This window comes from Rana temporaria, chromosome 5 (assembly GCF_905171775.1).
Source record: "Rana temporaria chromosome 5, aRanTem1.1, whole genome shotgun sequence".
Taxonomy (NCBI): domain Eukaryota; kingdom Metazoa; phylum Chordata; class Amphibia; order Anura; family Ranidae; genus Rana; species Rana temporaria.
In genome coordinates, this window is record NC_053493.1 from 183,183,061 (window position 1) to 183,200,339 (window position 17,279).

The 17,279-nt window shown below is 39.6% G+C and overlaps 1 protein-coding gene across 4 annotated transcripts in view; it reads left to right on the plus strand.

Annotated features, from left to right (window-relative positions):
- Nucleotides 1-17,279, plus strand: part of MARCHF6 (membrane associated ring-CH-type finger 6) — a 1,325,445-nt gene that overhangs the window by 514,323 nt on the left and 793,843 nt on the right. For all 4 annotated transcript variants that reach the window (XM_040351967.1, XM_040351966.1, XM_040351964.1 and 1 more), the window contains one exon: nucleotides 4,903-4,954. In XM_040351967.1, coding sequence (XP_040207901.1) covers nucleotides 4,903-4,954 — 52 coding nt within the window. The remainder of the gene's footprint in view (nucleotides 1-4,902; nucleotides 4,955-17,279) is intronic.

The following is a 17,279-nucleotide window of genomic DNA, read 5'->3' on the forward strand; positions in this document are numbered from 1 at the left end:
TGGATATGACTATTCAGAGCAGCAAAGTGGTGTAGTTGCTAGCACTCTTACCCAGCGGCAAAAGGGTCGCTGGTTCGAATCCCAACCACAACAAAAGCCACCTGGAGTTTGAATGCTCTCCCTGTGTCTAAATTATTAATATAAACAGATGGGATAACAAAACAATATTAGTGATAATTACTCTAAAACCCCTATCATATCCAAGCATGTAGTGTTGTGATATAGGACAGGACACAACACCCAATATGTTGGAGGATCAATATTGGGGATAAAATAAGTATATCAATATTATTTAATATTTACTGAAATTCTATATATGCATAGATAAATTAATAAGAATGCATAAAGAATTGGAAAAGAAAATAATACTTCCAAAAACCAACGAGGAGAAACACAGATATATTAAAATATGTTCAAAAACTCATAACAAGTAGGAGGAACAACTGAGATGGAGGAGATTCAACTTCAAGATAAAAATATATAAAATATAATAACATATTGTAGGAAAACAATATGTGTGTGTGTGTGTGTGTGTGTATGTGTGTGTATGTATATATGTGTATATATATATATATATATATATATATATATATATATATATATATATATATATATGTGTATGTATGTATATGTGTGTGTGTGTGTGTGTGTGTGTGTAGATATAATTAAGTGTAAAACTAGTGAGCAGAGGTACATTACTAATAAAACAGTTGATGTCTAGATCCACGTTTAACCCTTTAGGTAAAAGGGTATCAACTAAAAATATCCACTGAGTTTCCTGTTTGGAGAGTTCTCTTACTAGGTTTGATCCCCTCCAAAAAAGTTTTAAATCATCAATACCCCGGAAAGTTAATCCTGACGGGTCCTGGTTGTGATGGATTTTAAAATGCAACAACACATTGTGGTCCTTGAAACCAATTTTTATATTGGCTATGGGTTTGGCAATCCTTATCCTCAGCAGTCTCCTAGTACGGCCAATATAAATCAGTCCACATGGGCATTCTAGAGCATATGCTACATATGACGTGTTGCATGTGATAAATTATTTGATTCAGAATTCGTTGTTATTCGCAGTGGATGTGAATTTATCAAGTGCTCTTAAAGGTTTTCTTACTTCCCTACATTCTCAACATTTCCTACAGGCATTAAAACCGTCTTTGTCCCACAAGGAAGGGGGTCAGCATGGGGGGGTCCATAACTTTCTTGACAATCTTATCTGCATAACTGGGTGCTCGTCTGTAAATAAAACCAGGCTTACTGGGTAATACAGACTTGAGCACCCTATCCATAAGTAAGACATGCCAGTGGTTACTGAAAATCTTCTCAACCTCCTTGTAATGTGAGTTGAAACCAGAAATTAAGCTCCATTCTTGATTGTTAGAGCTAGGGGGGCGCGTGGATTCACTTAGGAGGTCTTCTCTTGGAATGATAGCAATATTATTAATAATGTGGTCAAGGGCCTCTTCCCCATAGCCTTTCTCCACAAACTTTTTCTTGATAACTATAGCCTGTGTGTGGTAATCGTCCTCATCTGTGAAATTCCTTCTTATCCTTGTTAGTTGCCTTTTAGGGATATACCGTAACCACATTGGTTGAAGACCACTTTGTATTGGTAGATAGCTATTGGCGTCTGTGGACTTAAAATATACAGAGGTCCCTAGTGTATCACATCGAGAAAATTAATATTTTTTATCACTGATGTCACTGGTTAGTTTTATGTTGTTAGTGTTATTTAATTCCTCCAAAAACATATGTAAAAATGTCAGTGACTCAGACCAGATGAACAGGAGGTCATCACTATATCTTTTGTACAGTATAAGTTGGTCCCTTTTTCTTGCAAAGATGGTCTTGTCCTCCCATTCCCCCATAAAAAACAAAAAAAACAAAAAAAAGTTCCCATTGTACCAGAAATAGTTGTGGCCCAGACAGAAGTCTAGGGCATTTGTAGAAAAACTTTCTGGTTATGTGAGATATCTTCTCTTTGACATAATGCCCAATTTAAGGCTAATAGGGCGTCATGCTGGATGACGGTATACAGAGAAGACACATCTGCCGTTACAAGGTATAGTTCTGGTCTTCCAGATAAATAGATTTCTTGTAAAGGTTGCAATACATTTTTTGTATCTCGTAAGTATGCCTTAGTCATTATGACACTTTTCTGTAAAAATACATCGAGCCATTGTCCAAGACGTCATGCCGAGCTTGACCCTATCCCATTAACTATGGGTCTTCTGGGAGGACATTCTAGATTCTTGTGAATCTTCGGCAGATTATATATTGTTGTATTCTACTGCTGCTGCTCGGGATCAAAAATGTCCTTTCTTTGTAAGGACGCTCTTCGAGTACCCTGAATCAACCAGTACTTTGAGGTCAAGCTCATACTGTGTGGTAGGGTCTTTTTCCAGTTTCAGATACATTTCATCATCTGTGAGCATCTCATTCAATTGATTGTGATAAAATTCCTTTGCAAGTAAAACTCCTCCACCTTTGTCTGCAGACCTTATTACCAGGCCTTTTCATTTTTTCTAGTAGTTCAATCCCCTCTTGTATGTAGGCAATCTTATTTATGGGTGTTTGAAGACCCTACTCTGGCTTGGGAAGACTGGCGTTCAATCATCACATTCGTTGGAATTAATTGGACACTGTGGTTATTAACCCTTTACACACATTTCCTTTTTTTCATGAATGGGTTTTTCTTCTTCCAACACTTTCCTTTTTTTTCTTTCCAGATTTTTCTTTTTTAAGAGTGTATTATTTTTTCCACACTCCATTGTTTATACAATTGTATATATGATTTATTAATGTTCACCAATTAGCACTGCACCTTTTTTTTACAGTGCCTTGGGGAAAAAAGAAAAAAAAAACGTACCCCTTGAAATCTTCCACCTTTTTGTTATATTACAACCACAGACATAAATGTATCATATTTGGATTTTATGTGCATACAAAAGGTGACACAATTGTGAAGTGGAAGGAACATGATACATGGTTTTCATTTTTTTTTTGTTTTACAAATACATATCTGAAAAGTGTGGCATGCATTTGTATTCATCCCCCATTTACCCTGATACCCTAAACTAAAATCTAGTGGAACCAACTGCCTTCAGAAGTCACCTAATTATTAAATGGAGTCCACCTGTGTGTAAATTAATCTCTGTATAAATACAGCTTTTCTTTGAAGCCCTCAGAGGTTTGTTAGAGAACCTTGGTGAACAAACCACACCATGAAGGCCAAATAAAACACCAGACAGGTTAGGGATAAAGGTGTGGATAAGTTTAACCACTTCATTACTGGGCACTTAAACCCCCTTCCTGCCCAGACCAATTTTCAGCTTTTAGCGGTGACACATTTTGAATGACAATTGCACGGTCATACAACACTGTACCCAAATTATATTTTTATCATTTTTTCCCCACAAATATAGATTTCTTTTAGTGGTATTTGATCACCTCTACGGTTTTTATTTTTTGCGCTATAAACATAAAAGACAGAACATTTTGAAAAAAAACACTATTTTTTACTTTTTGTTATTATAATATCCCAATTAAAAAAAAACAAAACAAAAAAAATAACTTTTTTTTCCTCAGTTTAGGCCGATACATATTCTTCTACATATTTTTGGTAAAAAAATAATCGCAATAAGCGTTTGGTTTGTGCAAAAGTCATAGCATCTACAAAATAGGGGATACATTTATGAATTTTTTTTTATTTTTTTTACTAGTAATGGCGGTGATTTGCGCTTTTTGTCAGGCTTTCAATATTGCGGTGGAACCATTCACATTAACACAGCGAACAGTGCTATAGTAATGCACTGATTACTGTATAAATGTGACTGGCAGGGAATGGGATAACACTAGGGACGAGGAAGGGGTTACATATATTCCCTGGGAGTGATTCTTACTGTGGGGGGAGGGGACTGACTGGGGGAGGTGACCGATCTGTGTCCCTATGTACAAGGGACACCGCATCGGTCTCCTCTCTCCCTGACAGGAAGTGGAGCTCTGTTTACACACAGAGCTCTGTCACTGCCAATCTCAGGTACACTGCGGACATCACGGCCGCCAGGCACGCACATCGGCATCCCAGCGATGCACTGGGCACAGTTTTTCCCCGCTGCGCGCCCCCAGGTGGGCGTGCGGGGAATGCAAATAAAAAGGATGTCCAGGGACGTCCACCTGGCAGTTGAGAGCCATGCTGTGGACATGTTTCGTCTACAGCGCAGGTCTCAAGTGGTTAAAGCAGGGATGGGTTATAACAAAAATAGAAAGCATATGGCACTACTGCAGACCATAGTAGTGCCAGTGTGGACATCACTGTCCACACTGACCGGCCGGACAAGGATAGCATTAATCACAAAAGCAGCAGCACAAAACACTATGTGTGGCAGAAAACTAACACTGCACATCACCCTGAACAGCAGGGACAGGAAAGCTGGTCAAAGTTGATGGAAAGATGGATGCAGCCAAAAACAGGGCAATCTTACTGTAGAAGAAAACCTATTCGAGTCTGCAAAAGCCCTGAGACTGAGGCGGATGTTCACCTTCCAGCAGGACAACCACCCTGAACATACAAAGCTGTAACCTCAGTTATGTGCCACTTTGTGTTGATCTATCACAGAAAATCCCAATAAAATACATTTACGTTTTTGGTTGTGGAACATTTTCAAGGGGTATGCATACTTTTCAAGGCACTGCATATATGAAATCATGAAATGTTTCTGTGCTTTACAATTAAGGAATTTCTTGTGAAAGTTTTTACTAGGTTTAAAAAAAGTAATGCTTTTGAAATAGTACATGCATCGCTAGTAAGCATTTATCATTTTGAATAATAATGTCTGTAACACAGTTTTTTTTTTTTTTTTTGTAACTTGACACTAATTCTTGTGTTCGTATCCTGAATAGGAACATGTCTTCTGGGTTGTGTCACTGAACACCCTTTTCATACTTGTATTTGGTGAGTATCTGCATACATTTTAAAGTATTACCACTGCAACTTGTTGAAGTAGTATTAGAGCTCTGTCAGATGTCCTTTGAACATGAATGTATTTTATATACCTTATTTTTGGGGAATACTCTTTAACCTATTTGCTGCCAGGTCTGTACACTGACAGCACTGCTTCCTGCTGCCATACAGACCTAATTTCTCCTATATAATAAAATTGTTCAGCATACTCTGCTGGAGGAACAATCATTGAGTTTAAATGTGATTTCCCCCCCCCCCCCCCCATGGCACTTCCTCCCTGTCTTCAGCCTCTTTACCTCCCACCCCACTCCTATTGCTGCAAAAAAGGCTCCCCTTCTTTCTTTTTTATCTCCTGCACCCCCCTTTCCCCACAAACCCAATCCCCTGCAGCTACCCTCAAGCCAATGGGTTCCTTTCTCTGCCACTCCCACCGACTTCAGGTGTTGCTGGTGCTTAGAGGGGATAACACTATACCCCCCCTCCCATAACTCTGACCCCCCCCCACAATGGCCCCTACCTCACAGATCCTCTGCTGCTGGGTGGCAATATCTCCTCCCATCCCGCCGGCTGCAGCTGATGCCCGACTCCTGCAAGCTGACACCTTATTTATTGATGGGTAATGTGCAGCTTAGGCTGCAGAGAAAGGGACTGTCTTCCGCTCAAAAAAAAGAGACATCCGGGGTCTGTTTGGACCTCTGATATCTCACCAAAGAATAACTATAATTGTACACAAAAAAAAAAGAAAACATTGTAAGACCTCTTTCACATGGAGTGGACTCTGTCAAGCAGATACACCTGCTCAGCAGGGGATCTGTCCGGTAATCCCTGATGCAGAGCAGACACGGACATAGCCCACTTATCTCTATGGGGCGGTCGGAATGGAAACAGACTCCTTGTTCCATCTGACTGTTATTTGATATGATCTGCTAGACAGGATGAGGAATGGCTCCCCATACATATGTTTTTGGCAGACCGGATCAGATCAGATGCAGGCGGTTGTAAATGGACACATGGCCATTTACATCTGCCTCTCCATAGAGAACAGTGGGTGGTCCAATCGGATCCGCCTGAAAGACAGGGGGACCCTATCATTCTGCTTATGTGGAGGGGGCTTAAGGCCTTGTTCACAGAGGGCATACCCAGCGTACACCCCTGCAAGGCCATTTTTACCTGTACAGGGATGCACAGGTATTCTGTGCATCCCTGTGCAGGCAGTCCATTGATGTCATTTGGGATGTAGTAACTGCGTTAACATAGCCATTGCTCCCAATTTGACATCCATGTAGGTCCAGGTGCATGTCCCTGAGCTCACACTGTCTGCGTTTGGGGTCATGCACCCACACAGATGTCAGATTGGGAACATTAGCTATGTCTTTACAGCCGTTGCATCCCAATTGACATAAATGAGACTGCCTGCATGAGAATGCACGGAACACTTGTGCATCTCCGTGGAGGTAAACATGGCTCTCCAAGGGCATATACTTTAGTATGCCACATGTGAACAATGCTTTAGTAGCAATTTAGCAGACATTTTTTAACTTATGTTGTGTTTGTGTGCACTAAAAATTATTTTAATGTATTCTTGATGAACATGGCTATTTGATGAACATTTTCACAATTATTGTGGGGGGTGTGGGGGCCTATAAAATCATTAGCACTTTTTTTTTGTTTGAAAGCACATGACCTATAGAATTAAACGATCTATGGTTTGAGGGGGTTTTATAAATTCTGAAAGCTGTAAGGGAAACATGGTAACCTCCAGCTTTTTAGAGTAAACGTGAAAGTTTTCTTTACTGTTTTGCACATCATTTTTTTCACAAGAAGGTGCAAAAATGAGAAATGTACAAATATTTGGTATTTATTAACTCAATACAGTTTTAACTTTCATATTTAGTAGGAATTTTGCAGGAATTGTGTAACGTGCCATGTATGAATCCACTAATGATTTTAGTGTATTTTTAGTGAAAATATATATATATATTTTTTTATTTCAATAGTTTTTTTTTTTTTTTTTGAGGTTTTCATTATATAGACATTACAAAGTAACAGGTACATGAGAAATGTAAGATAGTAACGAGAAAAACACTCTTAATAATACAGGTAAATGTCCAGCAGTGTTGATGCAGAAATCTATTATTACAGATCAAAACATTGGTTGGGGATCCGTGAGTGCCCTTTCCAGGGTAGTAGCTATAACCATAAACAAGTGGGTGACTAAAGCGCTAGCCAACAGTGGAAATTAAAAGTGACCAGTGAAAAACAAAATGCTGCTCAAATCTAAAATGTGCTAACAACAAATAAAGGTCTGAATAAAGAATGATGAGCGCAAACTAAAAATCTAAAAGTGAATATAAAGACAGTCCATAGGGGACTGATAACAATCAATAAAGATATGTAGTGAATTAAAAATTAGTGAAATAACGCAAAACTGATAATAAATCCAAAAATAAAAGTCCAAATATATAAATCAAAGTTTGGATAAATCAATCTGGTGTGCCAGTGATAAACAAAACTTCTGAACTTCGGGCATCAATGTGGACAATCTTGATAACTCTTTGCTTAGCCTGGGCTCACAGAGCGCTTACCTCCAGACACTAGGTCATGCGTGTCAACGAAATCCTCCCAAAACTGGAACAGAATCCAAACAGTGGGTAACTCATGTTGCACGGAATCTTCCCAGTGCTGAGATAGAGTCGAGGGGCGTTCTCTGTATCCAATACCAGTATAGGTCCAGGCGCAGCGAAGTCGACTCCACAGGATAGCCACAAGGTGTATCAGGAGCAAATGTAGAAATAAAAAGCTCTCATGGTGAAGTATGCAAGCACTTTAAAATTTAATAAAGGTAAAAATGTGCTTACATTGAAAAAAAGAATAAAACGCCAAACAGCGGCACTTCCGGTGGACGGTCAGGGTGTCGCGTCACTTCCGGTCACGTCTAACCTTATGCATTATGTCACGACACGTGACTTCATCAGAGGTTACTGAGTGACTAATGGATACTGCCTTATATTGATACAAACAGGAAATGGTCCAGCAGCCATTTTAGATTACAAAATGGCATTTGAACAAAGCTAGGCTGCGGCCATTTTAAAGAAGGGCAAAGATGAGGGAAAAAAAATACTTATTTGAACTGGTGACGTAACAGAAATACGGACCAGACCATGTCACGCTAAAAACAACGGACATATTGAATATGCACAACTCAAAATGCCAAAAATTAATTATATTAAATTAAATGTAAAACCCACATTAAAACTTGTCAAAATAAAATATGTATATAAATGACAAGATAACATACTAAGGACACCTATATTGGATAGATAAACATTTCATAACAATTAACTAATGGGGTCCTAAACATTATTTAATTATTAATTGATGGTAGTCTGTAAATTTTAATAACCTTTCAAGATAAATTTAAAATATTAAAATGTAAAATACATAAAATCTTGAATTGTGAATGAGGTACTGGACTAGACTGGAGTGAGTGATACCCCTTGCGTTTACAAGTGAATACCCCTCCAATGAATATATCACATCATTGCATTCTAAAACAAAAATCTAAAACAACTAAAAATTGCTTAAAAAACAGTTGACGTCGAACTCAACATTTAACCCATTAGGCACTAAAGTATTTAAAGAGTGAATCCACTGAGATTCTTTCTGACTTATTGTCCTAACCAAATGGGCTCCTCTCCATGGCTTGTTAAATTTATCTATCCCCCAAAACATTAGTTGTTTAGGATCTTTATTATGTTTCTCCGCAAAATGCCTACTAACGTTGTGCTTCGGGAAGCCATTTTCTATATTAACAACATGCTCCTTTATTCGAACCATTAATGCTCTCTTCGTTCTTCCTACATATTGCAAGTTGCAGGAGCACTGGAGAACATATACCACCCCTTCAGTATGGCAACTAATGAAGTCATTAATGGTATGACATTCATTTGTATGGGTGGAGATTAACTCAGTCCTTTTCTTTTGAGGACCTTTAGAATGTTTACAGGCATAACAATATTTACAGGGAACAAAGCCCTTCATATTAAAGAACGTATAACCACTCTTGGGTGGAGGGTCAACCACATTTTTCACCAAAATGTCTTTTATGGTTGGGGCTCTTTTATACACAATATTAGGTTTTTCTGGCAATATGGATTTTAAATGCCTGTCTTCTTTCAAAACATGCCAATGTCTTTTGATCAATTTTTCCACATCTTTATGCTGAATATTGTAATCCAAAATAATGGCAGGGGCCATCATATCCCGCTGTTTCTTAATATTTCCCTGTAGCATCGTATTTCGATCTAGACCCGCAACTGATTGAATTTGTTCATCAATAAAGTTATCTGAGTATCCTTTGTTTTTAAATCTTGCACCTATGAACTCTGCCTGAGTCAAAAAATCCGTATTGTTTGTGCAATTCCGTTTAATACGAACCAGCTGTCCCTTAGGAATATTTAGCAACCATGATTTATGATGACAGCTATTCAGTGACAAATAACTATTAGAATCAACACTTTTAAAGTGTGTTTTGGTAATCAATTTGTTGGTTGATATAGTAATATCTAGATCCAAAAAATTAACTGATTTGTCACTAATATTGAACACCAAATTAATGTTTTGATCATTAATATTTAATTCTGCACAGAAATTCTCAAATGTTTTCTTGGTACCTTTCCACACCATGAGCACATCATCGATGTATCTTTTGTAGAATACTAATTGAGTGGGGGTATTGGAATAAATGCCACTCTCCTCCCACTGTGCCATGAAGGCATTAGCCACCGAGGGTGCAAATTTTGCGCCCATGGCGATGCCGGTTCTTTGGTTATAGTACGATTGATTGTACCAGAAATAATTAGATTTCAGACAGAATTCCAAGCATTTAATGAGAAATTTCCGTTGCTTGCAAATAAGCATAGTATAATTTCTCAAAAGCCGAACATAAATTAACATAAAACAAAATATCAACAATTTAACAGGTTAACAGGTGCCCTTTTCTCATCAGACTGTCCACCATTCTAAATCAATGCTACTCATGCATTTTTCCTGCCAAGTTTCCATTCCTGCCACGGTGCCCATAGAATGGCCACCTTCCCATATTTCCCTAACACAAATGCATGAACGGTTTTGTAAGTATTGTGTTTGTACTGTGTTTATGACTTCTAGTAGCGAAGGAGGAGCATCATTTTTCCAATGCCTGAGTATGACAAGACATGTGGCCATAAGAATGTGTGAGACCACCGTCAAGCGTGAGGTGGGTATCAAACCAATTCTCACGGACAAAATAGCCAGGCTAGGGTATAGTGAAGGACAGGTAGGTAAGATACCAGCCAGTATTCCCCCCACCTGGGACCACAGAGGTCTGATTTTTGGGCATTCCCACAGTATAGAACAGTGTACCCCTCTCCCCACATAGTCTCCAACATCTTAAGGAGGCGGTCGGAAACATTTTAGATAGGCGGTGAGGGGTAAGATACCAGTGGAGGAGCAATTTCTGGTACATATCCAGTAAGTTGGTACTTCTGGTGGAGGCTAGCTGAATTCTAATTGAGTTCTCCCATTGCTGAACTGAGTACTCCATTCCAAAATCCCGCTCCCACGCCAGGATGTTTTGGGTTTTAACCATGACATCCTTTTCCTGGAGCCCCCCTGTAGGAAACTGTTATACCCTTGGACCTATTAGTTGGTTGTTTGAAGAATTTGGCTATCTTTACCGGGAGATGGGTAAGAATCAAGGGATTTTTCTTGAACCACTGTGATACCTGTAAATATTTGTACCTTTCACTAGTTGGTAGGTGATACCTCTGCTGTAGGGTGGCAAACGCCACCATATGAGAGTCTACAATTACATCTTCTAGGCTGTTTATACCTTTCTCCTCCCAACAAGTAAGATTTAAGTGCGGAATTAAATTTTGGACCGCAGTTATAGGTAAACTGAACGGGATTGTTGGGCCTGTCCAGTTGTTGGCTGTACATAGATGAGACCAAGCTCTCAGTACAGCTAAAATAGATGGTGCATATCTCTTGTCCAAAGACCTGTTGAGATGAGCTGTCATCAAAAAGTCTTTGAGGCTCCCCTTTGGGATTTGCGACCTTTCTAAATCCTTCCATAATGCTCTAGAGTCAGGATCAACCCAATGGTTAAGCTGATTTATATGAAAGCCTCTCAGTGTAGAAATTTAAACAAATAATTATTATAGTACCATCATCCTAAGCATCAGTTTTAATAGAAATAAGGGTTAATGGGACCCCAGAGGCCCAATAACAACAGAAAGTAAGTAGGGGCAGGGGGACTATAGCGGTACTAGATAAGAAATATTAAAGGAGAATTGTAGTAGAGGTAAAAAATAAGTCATTTTATTGAAGATAACATAAAAAAAAAACAGGAAATACACACAATTTATAAATCACATCAACAGCAGTATAAAATAGACGTATTATACAACCAGCCGTCCAATCACCGAGATGGTATAGGACCCTAACCAGAGGGGGGTCATATAAGTCAAGATCTCATCTCTACGAGTTTAGCAACTGTAGTTGCTTCGTCAGGAGAATTGTTCTAAAAAGATGATAATATATAATTGTTAACATTACAGGTTATATACATATAGGTAAATATGTACAGAACCACTCAGGTAAAGGCAACAAGTATGCAACCATCAAAGAACATACATACATAAAAGGTTCAAGGGGACAAAGCAAGAGCTGTGCGGCTTACCTGTATGCAAGGCGTCCACTCGCTAGGGGAACAGGGGCCCACAGTGGAGAGAAATTCTCACACTGTGGCCAAGTTGGAGAATTGTCCAAGCGCAGAAGGGAACCTGTATTGGCTGTATATAGGACATTGATTAATGGGGACAGGTCCAGGTCATAAGTTGTGGGTGAGGTGAAGGTGCCACCATGGTGATAACCACCAAAGCATGATTGGAAAGTGTTTACCACTTAGTAAGTTCCCAAAAGCGGGAAACAATTGAGGGATTGTGAGTGCCAAAGGGGAGAAGACAAAAGTGTGAATAGGGGAGTGAAGAGAGGAAATGAAGGAGATGGGAGGGGGGAGGAAAGGGGTAGGGAAGAGGAAGGCAGAACAGAGGAAAGGGGGGAGAGAGTGGGGGGGAATGGGGAGTGAAGGAAAAAGATGGAAGAAAAATGAGGAAAGAGGGAGCAGAAAGGGAGGGGGGAAAGGGAGGACCACATAAAATGGGGGAGGAACAAGAGGGGGGAGGGGGAAGGAGAGAGGGGTAGGGGGAAAGATCTTTCCCCCTACCCCTCTCCCCTTCCCCTCTCCCCTTCCCCCTCTCCCCTTCCCCCTTCCCCTTCTTGTTCCTCCCCCTCCCCCATTTTCTGTGGTCCTCCCATATTTACCTATATGTTTATATAACCTGTAACGTCAACAATTATATATTATCATCTTTTTAGAACAATTCTCCTGACGAAGCAACTACAGTTGCGAAACTAGTAGAGATGAGATCTTGACTTGTATGACCCCCCCTCGCTTCACCGCCACCCTCTGGTTAGGGTCCTATACCATCTCGGTGATTGGATGGCTGGTCGTATAGTACGTCTATTTTATACTACTGTTGATGTATTTTAAACATTTTGTGTATTTCCTGTTTTTTTGATGTTATGTTCAATAAATTGACTTATTTTTTACCTCTACTACAATTCTCCCTTAATATTTCTTATCTAGTACCAATGGTTAAGCTGACCTAGGACGGATGCAAAGTAGTAGTCCTGCAAGTGTACATGTCCTTTCCCTCCTGCCGACCTACTTTTAATTATCTTGCTAAATGCACATCTAGCTTTTTCCCCCCTGCCATAGAAAGTTATTCAAAATTGACTGTAGGAATAGAGCTTTCTTTTGGTGGTATTTGATCACCTCTGCGTTTTTTATTTTTTGCGCTATAAACAAAAATAGAGCGACAATTAAAAGAAAATATATATATTTTTTACTTTTTGCTATAATAAATATCCCCCTAAAATATATAAAAAAAAACATTTTTTTCCTCAGTTTAGGCCGATACATATTCTTCTACATATTTTTCGTAAAAAAAATCGCAATAAGCGTTTATTAATTAGTTTGCGCAAAAGTTATAGCGTTTACAAAATAGGGGGTATTTTTTGGGCATTTTTATTAATATTATTTTTTTTACTAGTAATGGCGGCGATCAGCAATTTTTTTTTGGTACTGTGACATTATGGTGGACACTTCGGACACTTTTGACACATTTTTGGAAAATTGCCATTTTTATAGCGATCAGTGCTATAAAAATGCATTGGATGACTATAAAAATGCCACTGACAGTGAAGGGGTTAACACTAGGGGCGGGGAAGAGGTTAAGTATATTCCCTGGGTGTGTTCTAACTGTAGGGGGGTAGCCTCACTAGGGGAAATGACTGATCTTCCATTCATACATTGTATGAACGGAAGATCAGCATTTCTCCCCCTTGACAGGACCGGAGCTGTGTGTTTACACACGCAGTTCCCGGTCCCCGTTCTGCAACGAGCGATCACGTGTGCCCGGCGGCGATCACGCCCGCAGGGCACGGGAGTCGGGGGCGAGCGCGCCTCCGGCGGCGCGCACACGCCCCTAGTGGCCTGCACGAGAGCCAACGTATAGCTACAGGCTCTCGCGCAGGGGAGCCAACCTGCCGCCGTAAAATTACGGTGGCTGGTCGGCAACTAGTTGATACCCAGAATAAATGACTTGGTATTATTTACTTTGTAGTAGGATATACCATTAAACATTTTAAGTGTTAGGTGTATTGTTGCCAAAGATTTCCCAACGTCTATGATCATAAGTATGACATCATCAGCAAACAAGCTAATGGTGTGTGCCGATGATCCAAACCTAAATCCTGTGATTTGAGGGTGATCGTTTATGTAACTCGCCAGAGGTTCCATAAGCATATTAAAGATTAGCGGTGAAAGCGGACACCCCTGGCAAGTTCCTTTTGTATTATTAAATGGAGTGGAGAGCACCCCTGAAGTATAAACCTGAGCAGATGGGTTAGTATATAGAGCCATAATTGCTGAAACTATAATGCCATTGAATCCAAACTTTTCCAACACCCTTGCAAGATACCCCCAATGTATCCGATCGAACACCTTCTCTGCATCCAGGGCTAGGAGCAGATAAGGCTTTCCCTTAAAATTTGCTTGATGAACTACATTGATTAAACATCTCGTTTGACGACCCTTTGTAAACCCAGATTGGTCATTATGAATTATCTGTGGCAATATATCTATCAGCCTTAGCACAATAAATTTTGCATACAATTTCAAATCATTATTTAACAATGAGATCGGATGAAATTTCTGAGGTAGAGAAGGTTCCTTCCCTGGTTTGGGGAGGGTAATAATAAGCTTTTTCAACATTTCCGAAGGAAAGGAGGAGGCAGCTGTAGCATTAAATATATCAGTAAGGTGGAGTGAGAGAATGTTCTTAAAAGTTTTGTAATACTCTCCTATGTATCCATCAGGACCCAGGGACTTGTTTAAAGGCATTGTGTCAATGGCTCGGGACATTCTTCAGAAATTCCTGTATGGTTTCTGGTTTTGGTTAGGTGGATTGTCTGCTAAATTATACAGAGATCTGTAATAATGACTGAATGCGTTAGCAATGTCTTGTGGTTGATAGTGTTTTTCTTTAGTAAGCGGGTGTAATATGTATGGTATTTTAGATTTGTACCGGCATCCCTGAAGGCGTTGTGCTAGGAGCTTACCCGCTCTGTTACCATTAACATAATAAATCATGTTTAGCCTTCTGATGGATTCTTAGAGTTTCCCCAGAAAAAGTAAACAGAGGTCATAGCAAATTTGGGCTAGTTGTTTAGACATAGAAGGTGTGGGATTTTTTTTTGTTTGTTTTCTAGGTCGTGAATTTTAGTTGTAAGATCAAGTAGTTTCTGTTGGTGCCACCTCCTTCTCCCTGCACCCAGCTTAATAAAGATACCCCTCATGAATGCTTTATGGGCATTCCAAAGTGTAAACTTATCCTCTACTGATTTTTCATTATCTGTAAAGTATTGTACCATATTTTGTTCCAAAATATTTTTGGTATCCGTTTCTTGTAGTAAAAGTGGGTTCACTCGCCAAATTGGAACAGGGTTTGAGGAAAAGGCATCATGTATAGTCAAAGTTATTGATGTGTGGTCCGACCATGTAATATCATTAATAGATGCTGATTTTGTTCTGGAAAGAGTCCATTGTTCTACTAGAAATAGATCTATTCTTGAATATGTTCTGTGCGGTGATGAAAATAAGGTGAAGTCCCTCTCCCCTGCATGGAGGCATCTCCAGAGGTCAAACCATTTCTGCTGGTGTATGGTGCGGTGCCTTGGAGTGTTGGGTGTGCTCTGGCGGTAGTGAAGGTAGAATCTAGTTGTTTAAATTTATATTAAAGTCTCCACAAACCACCAGTGCTCCTTTTTTGGTGGGCTCTGATTTTCCGGAAAAGCTTGTTAACAAAGTGTAGTTGTTTAGAGTTTGGAGCGTATAGGTTAACAATGGTATACTGTGAAGCATTGATATCACAGATTAAGATTAAGTATCACCCTTGGGGATCTGCTAGCGCTTCATGGAGTTGAAATGAGACCGTGTCCCGTATTGCAATAAGGGCTCCTTTATTTTTTTTTTTGCATCCTTATTTGCAGTAAAAATATGAGGAAATTGTGCATTTTGGCGGGGATAGGCTGCTGAAGTGTTTCCTGAGCGCAAATGATATCACATTTGAATTGTTGTGCTTCTTTCCATAATGATTTGCGCTTAACAGGATGTTTGTGTCCTTTGGTATTGATGGAAAGGAATGTTACCCCCATTTGGGCATTAGAAATTCAGTCATTCGGCAATTTGAGTACATATGTGGCTGTTTGTTAGTAAAGAGCTCCCTCTTGTGGCCAGAACTGGAATACAATGTAGTCTCAAGTGCTAGTGCATATTGGAAAGGAATTGTACTCCACAGTATCAAGTGCAGGCAATACTTCAAGGTTGTAGGCACCCTTGTAATGCTGGTGAAGACTCGGTTTAGATGTTGTATGGACCAGTTGCGGATACCTCCAGAGGCTGCAAAGGAATCTGCGAGTACTGACTATATTGAGAAAGTACAGTAAAATAAAAAAAAACAAGACTGAGTTTGAACAAAAAAAAACTTGAACAATGAACAGAATTGGAACTTTGTGTAAAGAGACAGAATGAATCAAGCATGGGTATCTCATACCCGGATGCAGCATTATGCTGCTCAAGTGGTATCAGAGGGGTGAGTTTGTGAGCCGAGAGAGGCTACTCCCCCCCACATAAATTAAGTTAACACGTATTCACCTTCCAGATACTCAATGTTTTTTAGCATTCTTTGCTGTAACCTGTTGCCATTCAGGTTCAGTATGAGGGATATTCCTGGGAAAATGGGATCTGCTATCAGGCTCTGGAAGTATCTGCCATTCCTTTAGCAGGGACAGGCCTTTATCCAGTGAGTCTATAGTGAAGTCCTTCTTTGGTAATTGTAATTTATGTAGGAAAGCCCCATCTGTAGTTGATCTTGTGGTTCCTGAGGGCTTTTGTAATTGTGTTGAGGCTCCTTTTTTGGAGGGTGTACTGTGACAAGTCTGCAAAGAATTGCAGATTCTGTTGCTGTGGAGGGACATGTTCCCTGGATCGCATCACAAACATTAATTGTTCTTTTATATGATAGAAATGCAACCTTGGGATCACATCCCTCGGGCCCTGGTCAGGTAGGAAAGCAGGTTTGGGCAGGCGGTGTATCCTGTCTATGGTCACATCAATATCTATAAGCTCAGGGAGTATGTCTTTTTTTTTTTTTTTTGTTCCACAAATAAATCTTTATTGAAAGTTTTCAAAGATAATACAAGTAGTACCAGCATACATATAACCAAGTGCTAGGCATAAGATTCCAGTTAGCAATATACACAGAGTTTTGCATTCGCAGGAAAACAAAAGAACAAAAGAGGAGTAGATCCAGCGAACGCCGTCTCCATGTGGTGGTTATCAGGCGGCCTCACATAAACGTATCAACGTCTGGGGTAGTATTGTTAAAAGAATATGTGGCAGTGTATAACAGGCCTGCCTGAGTTACGTTGTGAGGGGAACCATAGAAGAAACATAATATTTAAAGTCGCTTCTAAAGGCACTATGAGCTAAAGAAGGATTAGAGGATGTGACCGACATCTATGTCAGTCCACACTTCCAGTGTTCATGTGAAAACTAGAACTAAAAGACTATATAAAAACAAAATAATAAAAAAAAAAAAAAAAGAGAAATCAGAAAACAAAAAGTGAAAAGGGAGAAGAAAAAAGAGAC